The 21,828-nt window shown below is 62.4% G+C and overlaps 2 protein-coding genes and 1 long non-coding RNA gene across 3 annotated transcripts; 2 read left to right on the plus strand and 1 right to left on the minus strand.

Annotated features, from left to right (window-relative positions):
• Positions 1 to 2,276: 2,276 nt before the first annotated feature.
• On the plus strand, positions 2,277 to 10,736 carry WDR18 (WD repeat domain 18). The gene is made up of 10 exons (XM_060007256.1): positions 2,277 to 2,519; positions 3,718 to 3,828; positions 4,984 to 5,117; positions 5,400 to 5,541; positions 6,039 to 6,182; positions 6,271 to 6,335; positions 6,419 to 6,543; positions 6,739 to 6,905; positions 7,618 to 7,686; positions 7,943 to 10,736. The coding sequence occupies exons 1-10, from the start codon at positions 2,277 to 2,279 to the stop codon at positions 8,072 to 8,074; spliced, it is 1,332 nt and encodes a 443-aa protein (XP_059863239.1). The 3' UTR covers positions 8,075 to 10,736.
• A 2,520-nt stretch (positions 10,737 to 13,256) lies between these two features.
• Positions 13,257 to 21,534, plus strand: GRIN3B (glutamate ionotropic receptor NMDA type subunit 3B). Its single transcript, XM_060007257.1, is given in 11 exon segments — positions 13,257 to 13,682; positions 15,299 to 15,891; positions 16,154 to 16,293; positions 16,296 to 16,471; positions 16,473 to 16,925; positions 16,927 to 17,190; positions 20,173 to 20,318; positions 20,391 to 20,509; positions 20,612 to 20,760; positions 21,091 to 21,255; positions 21,353 to 21,534. Coding segments are annotated over 11 exon segments (2,694 nt in total). The 3' UTR covers positions 21,416 to 21,534.
• Positions 20,488 to 21,475, minus strand: LOC138414033 (uncharacterized). The gene is made up of 3 exons (XR_011246394.1): positions 21,074 to 21,475; positions 20,649 to 20,703; positions 20,488 to 20,541 (listed from the first exon to the last, which is right to left on the minus strand). It is a non-coding gene; the product is annotated as an uncharacterized lncRNA (long non-coding RNA).
• Positions 21,535 to 21,828: the final 294 nt, after the last annotated feature.

Genomic DNA, 21,828 nt, shown 5'->3' on the forward strand with positions numbered 1-21,828 from the left:
GGTTTGTTCCTGGGTCCCCGCCGCCCCAGGTGGGCAGGGTGTGAGATGGGGCAGTGTACCCTGGGCCTGCAAACAGGAGGCTCTCAGTACATGTGTAGGGAACGAAGAATGCGGGGCTTAGACCCGGAGGGGTTGTGCAGACCTCTGTCCCTCAGTTTCCCCATCCTGCTCCTGCCGCCAGCCTCATGCCCTCCAGGCCTAGGATTTAGTGGGTCTAGGACCAGGAACCAGGCTGGCACCAAGGAGGTCTGGTGACTGGGTGGTCCGAGAGGCCCCCAAAGTGTGGCTTTTGTCCTGCCCTTCTGACACAACTGGTCTGTCCTCATTCCGGAACCAGGCTGGGGGTGGGGTGACCTCTGACCTCACACAGCAGCCTGGCCGAGCTGCGTCCCCCCACGGAGGGGCAGAGGGGAAACAGGAGGAGTGGAGGGAGAGGCCTGGGAGGGGGCCGGGCCAGCACTCCAGCTGCCCTGCCCTCCAGCAGAGCCAGGGGCTGCCCCTGCCTGAGTGACCACAGCAGCGACTTCTGTTTGCACAACTGGTCCCCCTGCAACCGGCACCTGCAGGGCCCACCCTGCGTCCTGGAACCTGGGTGCTTGGAAACTTCCAGGCCAGACCTCCGCAGATGAGGACACACACCCAGGGCTCGAATCAGCATCCCTGATTTGCACATGGGGAAACTGAGGCCCAGAGCTGTGCAGTGACCTGCTCCGCTGCTCAGGACCAGGTTCAAGCCCTGAGTTGGTGGCTAGAAGAAGGCTGCCTTGTTCCACCCCCGGGGGTCGCAGAGTGTGCCCATTCTCAAATGGGGCTCCACAGAATGCCCAGGATTCAGGATTCAAAGAAGGATGTGGTTTTGGGAAAACAGTATCTGAAAAATGTAAACTAGCATTTAAGGTGTTTCATTTTTCTTACTCGCAGTAAGAAAAAAAGAAAAAAAGTTTGAGGAAGCAGGGAGGGAACATCAGCTGGTTCTGGGGGTGGAAATCAGGAACAGTTGGTTCTAGCTCCAATCTGTCTTTGGAATAGATGGTCCTTGCCTCAGTGTCCCCTTTTGGCAGCTTCTGGAGGTTTGGACACCCAGCTCTCCCCAGTTTACAAAAGTTCTTCAGTTTCACATGTCCTTCCCCCCCAACCCTGCCGGGGATAAAATAAAATCCAGGTCCCCATATCCAGCTTCCCCCTCCATGATCTGCCTCAGGGCCTTTGCACGCACCTCTGCCCCTCTTTCTCTTCAGGTTGTTAGTTCCCGCTCTAAGGACACCTGCTCTGGGAAGCCCCTCCTCCAGATCAGGCAGGTCCCCCCTGACGCCCCTCCTCCCGGTTGCTGCTTCTTGCTGTGGCCCCTGGGCCGGGAGCAACTCCGACCGGCATCCCGGTCGGTGGCTCGAGCCTGCCACCTGGCGGCCGGGCCTGGGGCTGCGGAGCCCCAGGCTCCGGGCGCCGTTCCTCCTCCAGGAAGGCCCCTCCTCCGCTCTCCTCTCCACCATCCCCTCCCGGATGGCAGAGCGGGATTGGGGGACGCACCCCGCACCCAGTCTCCCCAATGTTGCTTGTGGGTACGCCGCCCAAGACAGCCATGAGACCGCGACTGCTGAGCGAAATTCCCCGTTTTCAAAGGTTAACAACTAACTCCACATTTTAAAATGCACTGTTTGTAGACGTGGCCTGCGGCCGGGAGCGCTCACACGAGATTGTTGGGTGCTCCCCAGACAGAGCTCGCGACTTGTTCGACCCGCACCAAGTTCCCGAAATAAAAATGTGGATTTTGTGGCCCCCGAAGAAGAGAGGTCCGGGGGAGGCGGACGATGGATCCGTGAATATGCGTCTAACTACGTTTTGAACACCAGCTACCTGTTATGTTAGGTGCGTAGTCTGTTTTACGTGCAATGTCTCATTCGGGCCTGTGAAGTCGGTATTCAATATAGGCACGTTAAAAATAATCACCATCATCATCCGAGAGGTTGAGTGCTTGACCAAAAGCACCCAGTGGAAATGGCCAAACCAGACCTCCAGGCTCTGAAGCTACTAACCGCTCTCAGGCGACCCTCGGCCTGGGTTTCTCCATCTATTTTTGAAAGAAATCTCCTTCCAAGATCTCTAACCAGGCTGTGCGTCCCTTGATTCTCCGCGGAGCGGGAAAGAAGAGCCCGCCTGATTCACAGCGCCCCCTCCCCGAGTCCTGTGCGCACGCTCGCGTCGGCCAGCCGCCGGGAGCCGGGCAACGTGGGCACCGCTCTAGCCGGCAGGGCGCAGTCGCCCGCGTCTCGCTGGTGATGACGCATGTCCTGGGCGGTGGAGAAAGCATGATGGCGGCGCCCGTGGAGGTGGCCGTGTGTACCGACTCGGCGGCCCAGCTGTGGAGCTGCGTCGTGTGGGAGCTGCACTCGGGCGCCAATCTGCTCACATACCGCGGCGGCCAGGCCGGGCCTCGCGGCCTGGCGCTGCTCAATGGCGAGTACTTGCTGGCGGCGCAGCTGGGCAAGAACTATATCAGCGCCTGGGAGCTACAGAGGAAGGTTCGGCGGCGCGCGCCTGGGCGCCGTTGGCGGGATGCGCGGGGCTCAGGGGCCTGGGGTCGGGAGAGGGGGCGGTGGGGGCCGCACGGGCCCTGAACCCCGGTGGGAAGTGGGGAATCCTATTAGGATGCTCTGCGCACGCGCGGGTCTGGGGGCTTTTTGGTGGGGGGAGGGAGCCGCGCGCCCGGCGTCGGTGGGAGCGGTTAGGGCGCTGCGCGCACGCGCTGAGCTGAGGGTGGGCTGCCGCTTGGAGGTGTGGCGGGCGGGCCTCGGGGCAGCCAGCGGTGCGCACGCGCACAAGGAGAGCTGGGTGTGGGTCTCCTGGGGGCCCTGCGCTGGAGCCGGCGTGGGGCGGGAAGTGTAATTGAAAGGAGTTTGCCGTAGGGTTTCCGTGGGCATCGTGGGCTTGGAGGGTGAAGGTCTGAGGCCTGGGGGAGCCCGCTGAAGGGGAGCCCGGAGACTCGTGTATTTATCACCCCTGAAAAGACGCTTACTTTTTGCCATTAGGGCCCACGGTTTCTCCTACAGGAACTTCGAAATGCAGCCCCTGAAGCTGCTCGCCACGTGTTTTTGCCAGCTGCCATGTCTTTCGGCAAGCTCAGTGCTCCGGTTCTGCCTGGTGTGGTACACACACAAACTTGAGAAGTTGTTCTATTTTAGACATTTAGAAACTGACGCTTACGATCCCAGGCGAGACTTCAGGGGATGCAGGACTGGGGCGAAAGCCTAGTGGCCAGACGGTTCCTCTGACCCCCAGTCCAGAGACTCACTGTCTTGCTTTTTAGAAAAAAAAAAAAAGTATTTATTCGTTTATTCGGCTGCGCCAGGTCTTAGTTGTGGCAGATGGGATCTTCGTTGGCGCGTGCGGGATCTTTAGTTGGGGCATGCGGGATCTAGTTCCCTGGGGACCAAACCTGGATACCCCCCCACCTTCCCGCACTGGGAGCATGGGGAGTTGCAGCGCTGTCTTGCTTTTGAGGAGAATCCACAGGCCTCCACCTCCACCCCCGCCCTGCAAAGCCTCAGCTGGAGCAAACACCCCCCTTCCTGAACCATGGATTGGGTCAAACCACCCCTGTCCCCACTCCTCTTTCTGGTGCTTTTGGACTTACCAGCTGTCTGGGTGCTGCTCCCACTCGCCTCGCTTCCCCCTGCTCCCTCATCGGGCATGAAACTCAGAAGCTGCTTCTTTCTCTAGGACCAGCTTCAGCAGAAGATCATGTGCCCCGGACCGGTCACCTGTCTTACCACGTCGCCCAATGGCCTCTACGTTCTGGCAGGGATCACAGAGAGCATATACCTGTGGGAGGTGAGCATAGGAGCACAGAACCGGGGTGGCGGGCTCCGCTCGCAGGCTGCCAGCTGAGATCACTGACCCAGTTGTCACCGACAGTCTGTTACGTTTGTGGGGGAAGCTCACCTCACTTCTTGCGTAGACAGTGCAGGATCTGAGGCAACAGAACAAGGCCTTTCCTGACCTCGGCACCGGCAGAACGACCTTCCTGGCTGCCCCAGAGATCAGCAAAGAGAACCGACTGTTCTCTGTGGACTGTGTGAGGCCCGAGGATATGAGAGAGAGCTGGTAACCTCACTCCAGGGCTCTTAAACCTCAGTATGTGATTCTGAAACTAAGAGGCCTTGTTCAGGCGCAGGGAGAGAAACTGAGACAGGTCGCCCTGTGGTAGAAATACTCCTTCTTTTCGCTGTCAAGCTGGTGCAGGGGGTGTGGGCAGACGTTAGCGGCCCGTCCACCGTCAGCAGATGTCTCAGGTGGTTGGCTTCCTTGATGGGGGACACTGTGTGGTCCTGGCTCTCCACCCTCTTGGAGAATTCCTGGCCAGCGTGAGCTGTGGCCACGAGGGGGCGCCCCACGGGGCTAACCGAAGGCTGGCACACAGGCTGGGGGCTTTCTGATGCCTGTATCCGCCTCTGTGTGTAGCCTCTCTCCTTCCTTTTGCAGCGGGGTGAGCGGCTGTGTGTCTGTGTCCAGGTGTCCCTCTTAAAGAGACAATGGCCACTTCGCTCCCACATCACCTCTTCTGAATTGATTACATCTTCAGAGATTATGTCCCGTTCAAGGGAGGTCACAGGTTCCGGAGGTTGGGCGTGGACACGTGTGTCTGGGGGACACAGTTCAACCTGCGGCAGCATCTGTGCCCCCCGCCAGCCAGTTCGGAAGATGGTGACTTGCAGCTGTGGCTGCAAAGATCGCCCCTGGGTCCAGCCGATCCTGGAGAGACCCTCCCTCACCAGCCCCCCTCGGCCTTGTCCCCTTGCTGACACCTTCCCTGGGGCTGTGTCATCTCACTGGGGACAGGGTGGGAACAGGTGCTCGCAGGATCCAAGGGGGCACGGCCCCGCAGCCTCCCTGTTCACTTCAGAGCCGCTTGGGGAGGGCCCTCCCCCCTCTCCCCTCCCACTCCCCCAGGGCTCCCCGTGACCCGGTGCCCCTCCGCCTCCCCAGGTTTCCACGGGGAACCTTCTGGTCATCCTGAGCCGCCACTACCAGGATGTGTCGTGCCTACAGTTCACGGGGGACAGCAGCCACTTCGTCTCGGGGGGCAAGGACTGCCTGGTGCTGGCTTGGAGCCTCTGCAGGTAGAGCCCCGGCCCTGGCGGCTCCCCATCCGGCTGTAGCCTCTGGCCGGGCGAGGCCTTAACCACGAGGGCGGGGAACCTGCTGTGCAGAGAGGCCAGGCCCCGGGGTGGGAAGGGGCTCCAGGTCAGGTAGGCTGGTGCCAGGAGGACGGGGCCCTGGGCAGCTACCCAGGACTTTTATTCGGGTGAGGGGGCCTGGTTGCTGCCCGGAGACAGGGTATAAAGGCGTCGAGATGTGGGCCGCCCTCCCCACTGAGGTCCGGCTCCTCCCCACCCCCCAAGCGTGCTGCAGGCAGACCCCTCCCGGACCCCCGCCCCCCGACACGTGTGGTCTCGCCACACCCTCCCCATCACAGACCTGCACTGCGGCTTTGGTGGGCCCCTGGCCCGGGTGGCCACTTCCTCGCTGGACCAGACAGTGAAGGTAGGGCCCTGCCCTGACCCCTGCAGTGGATCTGTGAGCTGAGCCCGGCGGCTGGCGGGTTCCTGGCCCATAGGAACCAGAGCATCATCTCCTCCCGCTGGCTGGTGGCTCCAGACAGCTCTTAATCCCCCGCTGCCTGGGGCCTCAAGGACGGCCGGGGGCGGGGGGCGGGCAGTCCAGGCCTGTGTTGGCTTGGAAGTTCCCACTCGGCCACTGCACCTGGCAGCTCCTGGCCAAGCCTCAGGGGATTTGAGGGAGTCCTCAGGTCTTCGTCCCTGGTTGGGGCAGTCCAGGGCTGACCTGGTGGTGGCCTGGGGGCTGACAGTAACTGAAGCCGGTGGTGGCGAGGGGTCCCAGCGTGAGAAGCAGGTCCCTCAACCCCCGAGCCCCCCGTGGTGACAGCTCCCGTCTGAGGTTCCTGTGGCATCCAGAGTCTGCCGGCTGGGCCGCTGCGCTCCACTCCGCTCTCAGACCCATGCCCCCGTCCCTGCCCCCAGCTGTGGGAGGTCTCCTCCGGCGAGCTGCTGCTGTCTGTGCTCTTCGACGTGAGCATCATGGCCGTGACCATGGACCTGGCTGAGCATCACATGTTCTGCGGTGGTAGTGACGGCTCCATCTTCCAGGTCGACCTCTGTACCTGGGTGAGTGGGCGTGGGGGGCGGCGGTGTGCGCGGCTTGGGGCTGAGATGCAGCTGTGCCCTGTGCTCACCGGCCCTCCCGCTTCCGCAGCCCGGGCAGAGAGAGAAGAGCTTCCAGCCGGAGCAGGACCACGGGAAGGTGTTCAGAGGGCACAGGTACAGGGATGGGGTCGACCAGGAGGTGGGGGGGGGGTCACTGTGCCGCCCTCCCCCGCGCCAGGTGACCTGTCTGTCCCCAGGAACCAGGTGACCTGCCTGTCAGTGTCCACGGATGGCAGCGTGCTGCTCTCGGGCTCCCACGACGAGACGGTGCGCCTCTGGGATGTGCAGAGCCAGCAGTGCCTCAGGACGGTGGCTCTCAAAGGTGGGCGCACGCAGCCCTCCTGGAGGCCCTGGGCCCGGGGGGCCTTGTCCACACGTGGGCGGCCCGGGGCTGGAGCAAGGCCCCAGGGTTTGCCTCGTGGAGGGTGGGGACGGGAATGCACGGGAGTGTCAGGGCCAGGTGGGTGGCTGGAGGGGCGGAGGGCGGGTCCCGACGCTGCCTGCCCGCCTGCCCCAGGTCCCGTGACCAACGCCTGCATCGTGCTGGCGCCCGTCAGCATGCTGAGCTCCGACTGCAGGCCCAGCCTGCCCTTGCCGCACTTCAACAAGCACCTGCTGGGCGCAGAGCATGGGGACGAGCCGCGCCACGGGGGCCTCACGCTGCGCCTGGGCCTCCACCAGCAGGTACGTCTCACCCCCAGCAGGGACCCCCCACCCTTGGGCCTCAGCCTCTGCCGTGTGGCCTTGGGTGCCCTTGGGTCGGGTCCTGGTGGGGACCTTCCACATGCTCCTTTGCTGAAGAGGTTTCTCTGCCCTTGTCGTTGAGGCCAGTCTGATGGCTGGTCCCTGGCCTCAGGAAGCCCTGGAACCTTCCAGAGAGGGAGTGGGCCACGCTGCCCTTTGAGAACAACAACAGGGTGGTGTTCCAGGGGCCGATCAGGACCCAGAGGTTGTGCACGGGCAGCCACCTTCTCCAGCTCGGCGGCGGGAGCGCTCACAGCCCCAGTGCCCATGGGACCCCCTTCATGACGGCCTGCCTGCCCCTCCAGGCCCCTGGGGCCCCTCCCTACCTGTCCTCAGCGCGGCCAGCCTTGCCCACTGAGGCCAGGCTCTGTCTGCTGTCTCTGCGCCTCGGAGTCACACGAGCCTGCGGGGCTGTCCACACCCCTCCCGGCGGCCTGATGGATGGCTGTGCCAGGCTCCGGGCTGCTGGCCCAGGGCAGCGTGCCCAGACAGGGTCCAGCGAGAGACGGATGGCCTCTGGGCGGCAGCAGGGTCCATCATCTCACAGGGCGGCTGAGCCCTCCCAGGGCTGGAGGCACCAGCTGACCGTTTGTCTGCACGTCCCTCAAGGTTTGATGGGAGTGGCCAGCTAATGCGGCCCCTTCTGTTCCAGGGATCAGAGCCCAGCTACCTGGAGCGGGCGGAACAGCTGCACGGGGTGATGTGCAGCACGTTGGAGAAGGTGGGAGGGGAGAGGCCCCAGAATGGGGGAGGGGAGGGGCCCAAGATGGGGGCGGGGGCCCAAGATGGGGGCTTGTCCGGAGGGAAGGGCGGCAGGGGGCCTGGGCCTGGGTTGGAAGGGATGTGCCCCCGCCCCACCCCACCCCCGTCATGGACCATGGGGACGGTGGCCCTCAGTGCCAGCCTCGCCCCGCTGCCTGCCAGTGGGATGTCTGAGGCCCCCTCCCGCTCTGAGCATTCCACCGCCCCTCCCCCAGAGCGTGCTGGGTGGCCAGGACCAGCTGCGGATCCGCGTGGCAGAGCTGGAGGACGAGGTGCGGAACCTGCGCAAGATCAACCGCGACCTCTTTGACTTCTCCACGCGCATCATCACTCGGCCGGCCAAGTGAGCGCGTGCACCCGACCCCGGCCAAGGGAGGCCCAGTGAGCACACACACAGCCCGGACCCGCGCCTGGACCCGCACCCGGACCTGCCCCCTGGGCTCCCCCCGGGACCCTCCCGACTGGCTGGCAGAGCCCGAGGCCCGCGCCCATCCTCTGCCAGCGTCCTATCATTTGGATTTGCCACCCCCACCAGTGGTCGTGGTCCAGTGCTGACCCGCTGTCTTTCCGTGACCTCCCATGTCATGTTGGTGCTGTGCCACATCTAACAAAAGCTGAAATCCTGCCTCTCGGCCTCCTTGTGCCCACGCCGGGCTCAGGACCCCGGTGGCGGGACCTGCCTCAGGGGCCTCGCCGTAGCCATCACAGCGTCCGAGTTTCAGATCTAGCGTCGAGAAGCCTTGGTTCTCACCTCTTAACTCACCTGCTGCCCCAGTGCCTTTCCATGACCCAGAGACCATGCCACCAGTGGGACAGGGCAGGGGCATCCTGGGAGCTGCAGGACGAGGTCCCCAGGGGCAGGAGTGACTCAGGGACAGCAGTGCAGTCACACTGGTCCCGTCACCCCAACCTGGGTCAGGGCAGCTGGCTCTGGGGTGGCAGCCAATTCTGGGCCAGGGTCATCTTGACCAGAACCTTCTTGGTGTCAGGGGCCGGAGGGAAGCCAGGCCCTACCCCCACTGCCCAGGGGAGACAGGGACACCGCCAGCTGGCACCCGGAGCCCAGCCGAGAGGTGGGCCCTGAGGCTGCCCATGGAACCTTCCAGAAAGCTGCCCCCAAATGACAGTCTGCTTAATGGTTCAGAAAATCCGCATGACTTAGCAGGTGCTGTAATGACCTCGGCTGGGGGCCAGCGCCTGGTTCATATCTTTAGCTAGTGGGCATCCCTGCTGGGGCTCTGCACCCACCCTCATGGCCTGCCTTGACCAGGGAGCTGCCAGGTGAGGAGTCCTGCTGGCTGATAGGGTCCACGTTGTAGGTGCAGCCCCTGGGCCGCTGGTGGATCCCAAGAAGTGAGGCGGGGTGGGGGGGGGGCGGGTCGCGAGGCAGCCTGTCAGAGCAGAGCTGGGGATTGGAGCTGCGCCCTCCTCCCCAGAGCACCCAGAGCTGTTTTCCTGTCTGCAGTGTGCGCCCAGTCCGTCCTCACTCCCTTGGTTTCCAGAGGGTCCAGAAGATGATGAGAGGGCCTCAGAATTGGGCTGAGATTCCCCTGGGGCCAAGAGCCACCTCACCTGCCCGGGCCCCTTGTGCCCTGGCCCTGGTGGGGGGGTCCCTGGCAGCCCTGGTGCCGAGCCTGGGGCATGCTGCCCCACGCCCCCAGCTGTCTGCACTCGCCCCGTGATTCAGTGGCTTGGAAGGAGATGCCAGTTTTTGAGGCCCCGGTGTTGCTCTTTGTCTGGTGGAGTCCCAGGCAGGAGCTGGCAGGTGGCCAGGAGATGGGCTGGAGATCACCCAATGTCTGGCAGCCACCTCCTGGGCTCTGGGTTTTTCCCTGGGGAGCAGGGATATTGTTCTCATTGCCTTGGACCTTCAGCTGCCGCCTTGGGTCCTGGGGTTCCTCCTGGCTCACCTGCCACACCTATGGCTGGGGGTGAGGGTAGGCACCCCTGGGTGGGGTCCCCACCCCTGGGGCTGTCATTTTAATGACTCAGCCCTGAAGAGGGGGTTGCCTGGCTGGGCCTGGGAAGATCCTCCAGTTGACACGCAACCGTCTTTGCCCACGCTGTCCCTGCCACCTGTCCTTGCGGGCCTGCAAGGTCTCCTGTCCCCCTTCCGCGGGCCGTGCCGAGGGAGTTCACTGGAGGTCAGCTGGCAGGAGCTGGTTGCAGAGAAGGTTGCTGGTGGGCCGTGAAGGCTGGAGCCCGTTTGCCTCTCTCCCTGAAATCTCTACGGGGCCCCGGGCAAGCCACACCTGGCCCCGAGGCTCCGTGTCATCTGTAAAAGGGAACGTACACCACCTCGGCCTGCGGGGAGCCTTCAGGAGCTGGTGTGCGGCTGAGCAGGTGTGTCACAGGCACCAGGCACACGGCCAGTAATGCCGTCTGTAAGAATCTGTAGAAGCACAATCTGACCCTGAATCCTGGTCCATCACTGCCAGAGGGGCAGGTGCAGGCGGCACCCAGCATTCACAGATGACTCCTGCATGTGTGCTGAGTTTATGTGAACCGCAGTGGCATACCGCCTCTCACCCACCAGGACAGCTGCTATTTAAGAAACAAAACGTGTCAGGAGGCGGTGGAGAAATCTGAGCCCTTGTGCACTGCTGGTGGGAAGGTGAAATGGTACAGCCGCTGTGGCCAGTAGTCTGGAGGGTCATCAAAAAATTAAATGTGGAATCACCATACACTCCAGCAATCCCCCTCCTGAGTGCATCCTCCAAAGAAATTAAAGCAAGAGACTTGAGATGTTTGCACGCTCGTGTTCACAGCAATGTGATTCACAACAGCCAAAAGGTGGAGACAACCCAAGTCGCCATTGACAGATGATAAAACAGTGTGGTCCATTCACACAAGGGAATATTATTCAGCCTTAAAAAGGAAGGAGATTCTGACACCTGCTACAACAGGGATGAACGTTGAGGGCATGATGCTCAGTGAGAGAAGCCAGACACAGGACAAATACTGTCTGATTCCACTCACGGGGGTCCCTGGGGGGGTCACATCCACAGAGACAGGAAGTAGATGGTGGGGGCCAGGTGCTGGGGGAGGGGTGGGGAGTCAGGGTTTCATGGGGACAGAGCTTCAGTTTGGGAAGATGAGAAAGTTCTAGAGGTGATGGTGGGATGGTTGCACAACGTGAATGTGCTTAATGCCACCAAGCTGTGCACTTAAAAATGATTAAAATGGTGAACTTTACATTATGTATATTTTACCACAATTAAGGAAAAAACCTTGCCTGTGTCCACTTGTTTGATGTGCAGGTAGCTGGGAGGTCAGAACTACTACCATTGAGCTTGTAAAGATGGGAGCTGAGGGATTTCCCTGGTGGTCCAGTGGTTGGGACTCCATTGCAGGGGGTGCCAGTTTGATCCCTGGTCGGGGAGCTAAGATCCCACGTGCCTTGGGGCCAAAAAAACAAAACATAAAATAGGGGCTTCCCTGGTGGCACAGTGGTTGAGAGTCCGCCTGCCGATGCAGGGGACACGGATTCATGCCCCGGTCCGGGAAGATCCCACATGCCGCGGAGCGGCTGGGCCCGTGAGCCATGGCCGCTGAGCCTGCGCGTCCGGAGCCTGTGCTCCACGACGGGAGAGGCCACAACAGTGAGAGGCCCGCGTACCAAAAAAAAAAAAAAAAACATAAAATAGAAGCAATATTGTAACAAATTCGATAAAGACTTTTAAAATGGTCCACATCAAAAAAAAGCTTGAAAAAAAGAGCTGGGAGCTGAGGCGCAGAGGCCAGGGCACCCAGCGCAGGTCATGCAAGTAGTGGGCCTTGGGGGAAGGTGAGGTGTAACAGCAGGACCCGAGATAGGGCGGCTTCAGGGGGTTCCCCCGTGAATCCGACGGGGACCCAAGGCACCGTCGGGTGCTTGCGTACCTACCAGAACTAGCAGCCAGTAATGTTTGTCGACTGACTGACTGACTGACTGCTGAGGGCCACATTAGGGTGAGAAGATATTCCCTCTCCAGGATGGGTCCGTTTCTGGGGACTCATGCTGGCATAGGGACCTTACCCCAGGTTGGGGTGAGGCCCAGGTGGTCCCAGGTGGTCTTAACCTGGCACCTCACCCAGAACGGTGGTGGGGGTGGGGGCTCCCTGGTATGACCCTCCCTGTCCTGGGATGCCTGGCCAGGTGGCTGGATGAGGTAGCCGTGTCACCTGGAAGCCAGCCACCCAGCTCTCATTAGTCATCTCAAAATTCCATTCATGCTGCTGGCCGGTACTTGCATTTTTCTTCATCTAATGGAGTTTGTCCCCTGCGTCTCTAACACTGGCTCCAAAAGGAGATGGTTTCTTGTGCGTGAAAGATATCAGCTGAGTGTAGACGCGTTCCTTAGAGCTGGAATGTTCCATGCACAGTTGCTGCCCTGTGCTTTGCGGGGTCTGGGGAGAAGACTGGCTTTCTCCAGTCCCCCACCTGGGATGGGAGAATTCCATGCAGGGTGCTCCTGGGCCCTTATTTGACCGGTGGTTATTGAGCGCCTCCCACAGGCCAGGGCCACAAGAAGGTCTCCATGGCATTTGTCGTGGGGAGGCCCAGTTAATGTAGGAAGAGGCTGGGGGATTGGTAGGCTGCGGGGAGCTAAGGAAAGTTCCAGGGCAGCGCAGAGTGATGTAACCACGCGTCCTTGTCTGAGCAGTTGCTCAAAGCAACAAGCAATTATAGAGTGCCTGCTGTGTGCAAGCACTGGAGACAGCAGTTAACGAGCCAGACCCGGCCCTGTCTCCCAGAGCTGGCCACTGAATAAAGCAAATAAAGGGACAAAAAGACGATAGCGTGTGATGGAGTTCATGTAGGCAGGGATGACAAGGGTGTTCTGTATCTTTCTGGGTGACAAGCTAGGAAAGTTTTTCCAGCAGGGGCATTTGGCACTGGGTCTTGAAGGGTGAAGAGGAATTCTCTGGCTCAAGTTGCTTGTCCACAGCTAGAGGGCAGGAGATCTTCCCCACAGGTCCCCATAAGACAAGTCTGCTTCAGTTTCCCTGGGGCGCCAACGATGGTAGGGCACGTGGACGGATTGGTCTGGGTAGACACTGCTCCCTGGAGGAGGAGGGTGCAGCTGGGTGACTATGGACGCACACTGACCCCTTGTGGGCCTTAGTTTCCCTGACTGAGAATTGGGAACCGTTGCCGGGATGAGGGAGGGATCCAGGGGTGAGTGTGGGTACGGGTCTTGATGCAAAATCCCTCCCTGCTGCGAACGTCGGCTTCCTCATCTGTAGAGTGGGCACAGAGCCAGGAGGAGCAGTGGTTCGATTCCGCACCCCACCCCAACCCCCGCCTGCTGTGGCCATCTGAGCCTCAATTTCCCGCCCTGCGTAGTGGGACCCACGCCTCCCTAGTGGGCTGCCTGGCACTGGGGGACTGGGAGGGGGGAGGGCGGGCGCAGGTGGGCGGGCTCGGGCAGGGAGGGAGGTGCCGGCCCGGCGGGGGCGGGGAGGGAGCGGCGGGGGCGACCGAGATCCCGCCTCCCGTGGTGCGACCCGCGGCTCCGCCCCGCGGCGCCCGCCGGCAACTTTGGGATGGAGTTTGTGCGGGCGCTGTGGCTCGGCCTGGCGCTAGCGCTGGGGCCGGGGCCCGCCGGGGGCCACCCGCACCCGTGCGGCGTCCTGGCGCGCTTGGGGGGCTCGGTGCGCCTGGGCGCCCTCCTGCCCCGCGCGCCCGCCGCCCGCGCCCGCGCCCGCGCCGCCCTGGCCCGGGCCGCCCTGGCGCCGCGGCTGCCGCACAACCTGAGCCTGGAGCTGGCGGCCGCCGCGCCCCCCTCCCGCGACCCCGCCTCGCTGGCCCGCGGCCTATGCCAGGCGCTGGCGGCACCGGGCGTGGCGGCCGTGCTAGCCTTCCCCGAGGCGCGGCCCGAGCTGCTGCAGTTGCACTTCCTGCCGGCGGCCACCGAGACCCCCGTGCTCAGCGTGCTGCGGCGGGAGGCCCGCGCTCCGCTCGGCTCCCCGGTACGCGCGGACGCCGGGGTCAGGACGTGCGGGGACCCAGGGTCGGGACGGGAGAGACCCTGGGACGCTCTTGGAGCGCGGGGCCCGGGGGTCCGGATAGCTGAGTCCTTGGGACGCGCGGGCCTCAGAGTTTGGACCCTAAATGCAAGAGTCCGGATGCGGGGAGACTCGGAGTCCAGATGACAGAGGCCCAGGGACGGCCCTCGGGTTAACGGAACCTGGACCCCTGAACCCCGGATGTGTCCGGAGATCAGGGACCCGGAATGGGAGGCGGGAGCCCAGGGGCGCAGGGACCTAGAGCCACGGAACCCCGCGGCTCGGGAACCCCGCGGGATACCTCTGGACCCCAGATGGCGGATCCCACAGGACGCTTCCCTGGGCTTTGGCGGTGGAGTCCCACCAGCAGCGCGGCCCCCTTCCCCGGTCAGGTCACAGGGTGCCTCCGGATTCCCACCAAGCAGGGCCGCGGGGCTGGGATGGGGAAGCAGGTCTCCCTCTCTCCAGGGTCTGCAGTTTCAGGGGCTGCGGCTGGGGACTTTCCTCCTGCCAGGATCCTACCAGAGGCCCTCGAGGCCGAGGCTACCCACACCCCACAGCCTTCTTGATGGCCTTCTCAGGTCCCCAGGGCCACCCTATCTCTCCTAAACCCTCCATCCTCCTCCACCCTATCCTCGTCCTTGGAGTTTATTCTCTTTTCTTAATTACACCCCCAGGCTGGAATTTGGGTCCGAATAAGAAGAGAATGGGACAAGGAGGAGAGAAGGGTGACTGGCAGAGCTCTGGGGACCCTGTTGTGCCCCAGGGAAAGAACCCCCTCCCAGGGCCAGCAGGGAGGGGCCCAACGCTGGGACATGGGGTCTGGAAGGGGGCCTGCCTCTCTCCAAACCCACCTTGAAGCCCCCTCAGGCCTTCCTTCTCCTGAGGGCGGGGAGACCCTGACCCTAGAGGAGGCCTGGGTCTCATTAACCCCCTCTGTCCTTGATCCCCTCCCGGTGGGAGAGATGTAGGACCCAAATCCATGCCTGTGGCGCCCTCTGCAGCCGGATCCAGGAACTGCACCCTCTGCAGTTGGACCTGTCAGGCTTTGGGGGGGGGGTACTACTGGCTTGCCCCGCCGCCCCGCGGGAGACTGAGCAGCAGCCCCCAGGCTTTCCCCCTGCACTCAGCACCCTGTCCCCACACGGACAACACCCTGCCTACATTAGGTGTCTGGCAAAGCTCTCTCGTCCTTCCCATGCTCAAAGCAAATTCAGGAGAACTTTCTGGGTCCCTGAGCACAGAGGGGGGGCCCCTCAGTCCCTAGCTTGCCTCGTAAGTCTGAATAGAGGTGCGGTAGTGGAGCTGGGTTTTGAAGGATGTGTAGGAGTTGGCTGTCATAGATGGGAAAAGGTATTCCAGCTGGGGAATGCAAAAAGCCTCAGGCCAGGGCCGGGCTTTGTGCTGATGGCGATGGGGAGCCACAGAAGGGGTTAGAGCAGGTGTGGGGCTGGGAAGAAGCAAGCACGAGGTCCAGTTATCAAGGTGTCATGCGTTTATTGAACATGTACAGATGGAGTGGGAAGAGGGTGGTGGGACACTGAGTTTGCCAGCCCTAACTGTGACCACCCCTCTGCCAGAACCCCTTCCACCTGCAGCTGGACTGGGCCAGCCCCCTGGAGACTCTGCTGGACGTGCTGGTATCAGTGCTGCAGGCGCACAGCTGGGAGGACGTTGGCCTGGTGCTCTGCCGCGTGCGGGACCCTGGCGGCCTTGTGGCCCTGTGGACAAGCTGGGCGGGCCGGGCTCCGAAGCTCGTGCTGGACCTGAGCAGGCCGGACCCGAGCGATGCAGGGCTGCGGACCCGCCTGGCCACACTGGGGGTGCCCGCGGGGGGAACGGCCCCAGTCCCCGTGGCCGTACTCCTGGGTTGCAACGAGGCCGGCGCCCGGCAGGTGCTGCAGGCCGCACCCCCCGGGCCCCGCTGGCTGCTGGGCACGCCGCTGCCCGCCAAGGCACCCCCCACCGAAGGCCTGCCGCCTGGGCTGCTGGCGTTGGGCGAGGTCGCTCGGCCCCCGCTGGAAGCCGCCATCCACGACGCGGTGGAACTAGTGGCCCGCGCGCTGGGCAGTGCGGCCCGCGTGCAGCCGGAGCGTGCCCTCCTCCCCGCCATGATCAACTGCAATGACCTGCCGCTGCCCGGGCCCGAGTCCTCCGGTCGCCTCTTGGCACGGTGAGCGGGGACCCTGCTGCAGGAAGCCGTGTGTGTGGCTTTGTGAGAAGCGGGAAGGGAGGTCCCACCTGAGGCTCTCAACTGGGCTTTGGTCTGGGCCGTCGCCCCAGCCCTCAGGGCGTGGGTACCCCGGCTGGGAAGGGGGTCTGGAGTAGGGGGTACAGCAGCATCCCCCGTGGCCCGGTGTGTCTGAGGCGGAGCGATAGGTCTCACCTCGGCGGAGGGATCCCTCCGCCACCCTGATGCCGCCCACCCCCACCAGGTTCCTGGACAACACGTCCTTCCGGGGCCACACGGGGCCGGTGTGGGTGACCAGCTCCTCGCAGGTGCACATCTCCCGGCGCTTCCGCGTGTGGAGCCTCCGCCGGGACCCGCGGGGCGCCCCGGCCTGGGCCACGGTGGGCGGTGGCAGGACGGGCGGCTGGAGTCAGAGGCAGGGGGCGCGGCCGGTTGGCCCCCACCCCCGCCGGAAGCCCGGGCGCGGCCCAAGCTGCGCGTGGTGACTCTGGTGGAGCACCCATTCGTGTTCGCCCGCGAGCCGGACGAGGACGGTCGGTGCCCGGCGGGGCAGCTGTGCCTGGCCCCCCGGCACCAACGACTCGGCCGCCCTGGACGCGCACTTCGCCGCGCTGGCCGACGGCTCGGCGCCCCGCGCACTGCGCAGGTGCTGCTACGGCTACTGCATCGACCTGCTGGAGCGCCTGGCGGAGGACGCGCCCTTCGACTTCGAGCTGTACATCGTGGGCGACGGCAAGTGCGGTGCGCTGCGCGACGGCCGCTGGACCGGCCTGGTGGGCGACCTGCTGGCCGGCCGGGTGCACATGGCTGTCACCAGCTTCAGCATCAACTCAGCCCGCTCGCAGGTGGTGGACTTCACCAGCCCCTTCTTCTCCACCAGCCTGGGCATCATGGTGCGCGCGCGGGACACGGCGTCGCCCATCGGCGCCTTCACGTGGCCGCTGCACTGGTCCATGTGGCTGGGCGTCTTCACCGCGCTGCAGCTGACTGCGCTCTTCCTCACCCTCTACGAGTGGCGGGCGCAGCCCCTTCGGCCTCACGCCCCGCGGCCGCAACCGGGGCACCGTGTTCTACTACTCCTCTGCCCTCAACCTCTGCTACGCCATCCTCTTTGGACGCACAGTGTCCAGTAAGACACCCAAGTGCCCCACGGGCCGCCTCCTCATGAACCTATGGGCCATCTTCTGCCTGCTCGTGCTGTCCAGCTACACGGCCAACCTGGCCGCCGTCATGGTCGGGGACAAGACGTTTGAGGAGCTCTCGGGGATCCACGACCCTAAGGTGCGTGGCCATGGGGTTTCAGGGGTCAGAGCCCGGAGGTCACCCCCGCCCCCAGTCCCCACCCAGTAGAGGGCGGCCATCTGCTCCCACAAACTCATGTTGAACCCAGCTGGGACAAAACAGGCGAGGCTACTGGTGAGAATCAAGACAGAGAAACAAAGTAGATGGTGTGTGAATTGGTGATAAAGTTCCAGGGAGGAAAATTAGGGTGGGGACATAGGGAGCACTAGGGAGGGATGATTTCTCAAATGGGGGTCAGGAATTCCTCTGGGAGAGGTGATAGGTGAGGGACTTTTATGTAGATATCAGGGAGGAATATGGTAAGCAGAGGAGGCAGCCTGTGCAAAGGCCCTGGGACAGGATTGTGCTTGGCAGGTTGGAGGAACAGCAAGGAGGCCTGTGTGTGTCTGGAGCGGAGTGAGTGAAGGGGAGAGGGGAGAGAGGGGGGAGGCGAGAGCAGGGAGGGGGATGGGGCAGGTCATGCAGGGCCTGCACATGTGGGAGGACCTGGGCCTCCACAGAAGCTCCATTTAGACAGAACTTTCACCAGGAGTCCTGGAGGGCTGTGGGCAGAGCAGGGCATGCCCCAGCCTACATATTTTTCTCTTTTAATGAAAAGATTTTAATATTCTGGAGTAGGGAGCAAGGCCCACGATGAATGAACCCATTGCTCGGCTCCAAAGTCAACTCCTGACCAGTTTCGTCCATGCACCAGCCATAGCCGCTGGGTTACCATGAGGGAAATCCCAGGCCTCCTATCATTTCGTCATGAGTATTCTGGGAACTTAAACATCAGGCAGCCATTTTTCTCAGTTGTCTTTTTTTTTTTTTCCCCCCACGGTTTGTTTGAATCTGGATCCAAAATGTACAGACCCCGAGGAAGGTAGAAACCTCCTTGTTACCAGGCCCAAACTTGGGTCCACTCACCTGCAGTCAGTAAAGCCAATCTACTGACACAGGGTCCTGGTGAAGGAAAGCGCGGTGTTTACTGCAGATAAAGCAAGGAGTCTGCACAGCTAGTGCTTAAGACCTGAACCCCTGGATGGCTTTCAGGGAAAGGTTTATTTTTGTTTGTTTGTTTTTTAATTTTTATTTAAGTATTGGGGACAGGTTTTTAAAGAGCGGGTGAGGGAGGGGGGTTGGGGTGTGTGTGATTAGCTCCTGGATGTTCTGATGGGTTGGTGGTGAAGTAATTGGGAGTCAACATCATCAACCTTCTGGCTCCAATCAGTCTGGGGTCTACATGCTTGTGGGCAGCATGCAGTTAACTTCTTCCACCTGGTGGGGGTTTCAGTGTCTGCAAAAGAGCTCAAAGGATCTGGCTCAATTTTTTTTTTTTTCCCCCATGCCGCATGGCATGCAGGATCTCAGTTCCCCAACCAGGGATTGAACCCATGCCCCCTGCAGTGGAAGCACTGAGCCTTACCCACTGGACCGCCAGGGAAGTTCACTGGCTCAGAATATTATCTACAGCCCTTGAGAAGGAATGAAAATTCCTTGACTTTAATGGCTAAACTATTATTATTATTTTGTCTTGTTTGACTGTTTTCCTTTGTTTCAGCATTTTCTCACTTCTCTGATTAAATTTATTCTTTGGAACTCGGGGAAGGCCTAGGAGACTAAAGTTTTTCTACAGACAAGAGGCAGGCAGAGGACCAGGTGGGGGTCTGTCCCGGGAAGGCCCCATGGGGCCATCTGGACACTCCATCCTTTTGTTCACTAGCGATTTGTTTGTTGGAGAAGTTGTTTTTTCTCCTGCAGCATCTCCCAGTGTTTGGATCTAGCTGCTCTTGTCCCCTGCTTCTCCCCCACCCCAGTGTCCTCTGTTAAACCAGTAATGAGACCTAGATGCTTGCTGTCCCGTGGGCCAGCCACTCTCCACACGTGGCTACTTTTTTAAAATAATTTTTTTAAATAATTTTTTTTTTTTTTTTTTTGGCTGTATTGTGTCTTTGTTTCTGCGTGCAGGCTTCTCATTGCGGTGGCTTCTCTTGTTGCGGAACATAGGCTCTAGGCGCGCGGGCTCAGTAGTTGTGGTGCACGGGCTTAGTTGCTCCCCGGCATGTGGGATAGAACCCGTGTCCCCCGCATTGGCAGGTGGATTCTTAACCAATGCACCACCAGGGAAGTCCCGTGGCTACTATTTAAATTGATTTAATTGAAAGCACTCAACAGCCACTTAAGAACAGCACAGGTATAAAGCATTTCCTTCCCCAGAAAGTTCTAGATGGCCCTGCCTGCCTCAGGTCTGGCTTCTCGGAAGTGCTGTAGCCCCGACAAGGAGGCCCTGGTCAGGTGGCCTCAGCAGCCACTCATGCTTTGCTTTAGGGAGGTTGCACAAACAGTGGGCGGGCCGGAGAGCCCGGGGCTGAGGGGGCAGCGCTGGTGCAGGAGGAATGGGGGATGGGGGCCTTGGGTGGGGGCTGCGGAGGGGCGAGCACCGGGCAGGTCCAGGGTGTCCGGAGGGCAGCGCCCACAGGATCTGCAGGTGGACGGGACGTGGAGATGAGAGATGCAGAGGCGGGCAGAGGAGGGAGAGCGACTGCGGTGGGAAGGTGTGGGGTGGCTCGAGACTGGGTCTTGGACGTGGCGAGCTTGGGGTTCCCGGGGGACCCTAAGGAGAGACGCAGCGGGTGCGGCGGAGGTGGAAGTGTGGAGTTAAGGGCCTGGAGATGGACGTGCGGGTTTTAGAACATTTTCAACTGGGCGGTCCTGCCCCCAGGGGACACTGGGCCATGTCCTGGCACATCTGTGGTTGTCAGACTAGGGCAGGGGGCTCCTGGCATCTAGGGGTTGGGGCCAGGGATGCTGTTCCACACCCCACGGAGCCCAGGATGGCTCCCCAGAGATGACGTGGCCCACGTCAGCTGGTTGGGAGCCCTGGGCCTGGGTGCTCCGGGCTGGCGGACGGAACGGGGGTGGGGGAGAGCCGGGCTGGGATCAAGGGACCCCCACAGGCGCTGACCGGGCGCTGGCCCGCAGCTGCACCACCCGTCCCAGGGCTTCCGCTTCGGAACCGTGTGGGAAAGCAGCGCCGAGGCCTACGTCAAGAAGAGCTTCCTGGAGATGTACACACACGTGCGGCGCCACAGTGCGCCCACCGCGCCCCACGGCGTCGCCATGCTGACGTGAGGGGGGCGCGCGGGGCGGGGCCAGGCGGGCGGGGATGCTCACCCCGTCCCCGTCCCCCTCCCGAGCAGAAGCGACCCCCCCCCCAAGCTCAACGCCTTCATCATGGACAAGTCGCTCCTGGACTACGAGGTGTCCATTGACGCGGACTGCAGACTGCTGACCGTGGGCAAGCCTTTCGCCATCGAGGGTGAGCGGCCCCCGGGACCAGTGACCTGCGGGCTCCAGGCGGGCACAGCTCCTGTGGGTCTGCGTCCAGTCCGGTCCCAACCCAAGGCCCGGCCTCCCCCAGGCTATGGCATCGGACTCCCCCGGAATTCGCCGCTCACCTCCAACCTGTCCGAGTTCATCAGCCGCTACAAGTCCTCCGGCTTCATCGACCTCCTGCACAAGTGGTACAAGATGGTGCCTTGTGGCAAGCGGGTCTTCGCCGTTACAGAGGTAGGGCAGGCCCGGGACGCAGGGAGGGGTAGGCGTGGGGGGCTCTGCGCCTGTGTGTCCTTCACCAAGGTGACCAACCCCTGCTCGTTCCCAAGACTGTGTGTTTGCCTGCTTTTCTGCACCCTGTTCATCCTCCAAAACCCCAGTTCCAGTGGCCTTTCTTCTGTGACACCTCACCTCTGAAAATGGAGCCCTAGCCTTCCAATCCGGCTCCACAGCCCCAGGCCCTTCTCCCTGGCCCCACCTCTGCCCCCACCCCCGTCCAAGGCCAGGGCTCCCCAAGGGTCTGCCATGACCAGGAGAGGTTTTGTGCCTGCGTCCTGCCCGCAGATCCTCCAGATGGGCATCTACCACTTCTCAGGACTCTTCGTGCTGCTCTGCCTGGGCCTGGGCAGTGCTCTGCTCAGCTCGCTGGGGGAGCACGTCTTCTACCGCCTGGCGCTGCCGCGCATCCGAAGGGGCAACAAGCTGCAGTACTGGCTGCACACGAGCCAGGTGAGGAGCGGGGGCTGCGGGGTGGAGGGAGGGGGAGGGCGTGCAGGATGGCCTGCTGCTGACCCGACCCCGACGCAACTTCTGTCTTGGCTCTTAGAGAATCCATCGCGCCCTCAACACGGAGCCGCCCGACAGGCAGGAGGAGCCGGAGCCGAGGTAAGGGGCCCTGGGGGCCGCTCTCCACCCCAGCAACTCCCATCCCTGCCCTCCAGTCCCGACAGGCTGGATGGACCCCGGGATCACCAGTCCCAAAGGGCAGAGTGGGACTGTGGGTAGGATGCGGCTGCCCAGCCCCATCCGTCCCCAGGGGTCTCGAGGAGCCGCAGCAGGGCACTCTGGCCGCCCCCGCCGGCCTGGGGGGCTGGACATGGGTGCGCCAGGCCTCGGTGAGGGAGTGTCGCGCGCACTTCCTGCTGGAGCCGGCTGTGGCCGCCGCCGCTGCCACCACTCCCGTTGAGGATGCCCCAGACGCGGATGGGGATGCGGGGATGGGCCGCCCGGGCTCCCTGTCTGGCTCTGCTCCAACGGCCGCCCGCCCGCCGAGCTGTTCTTGGGCGCCCCACGCCCCGAGGA

Source organism: Delphinus delphis, chromosome 3 (assembly GCF_949987515.2).
Source record: "Delphinus delphis chromosome 3, mDelDel1.2, whole genome shotgun sequence".
Lineage (NCBI taxonomy): Eukaryota > Metazoa > Chordata > Mammalia > Artiodactyla > Delphinidae > Delphinus > Delphinus delphis.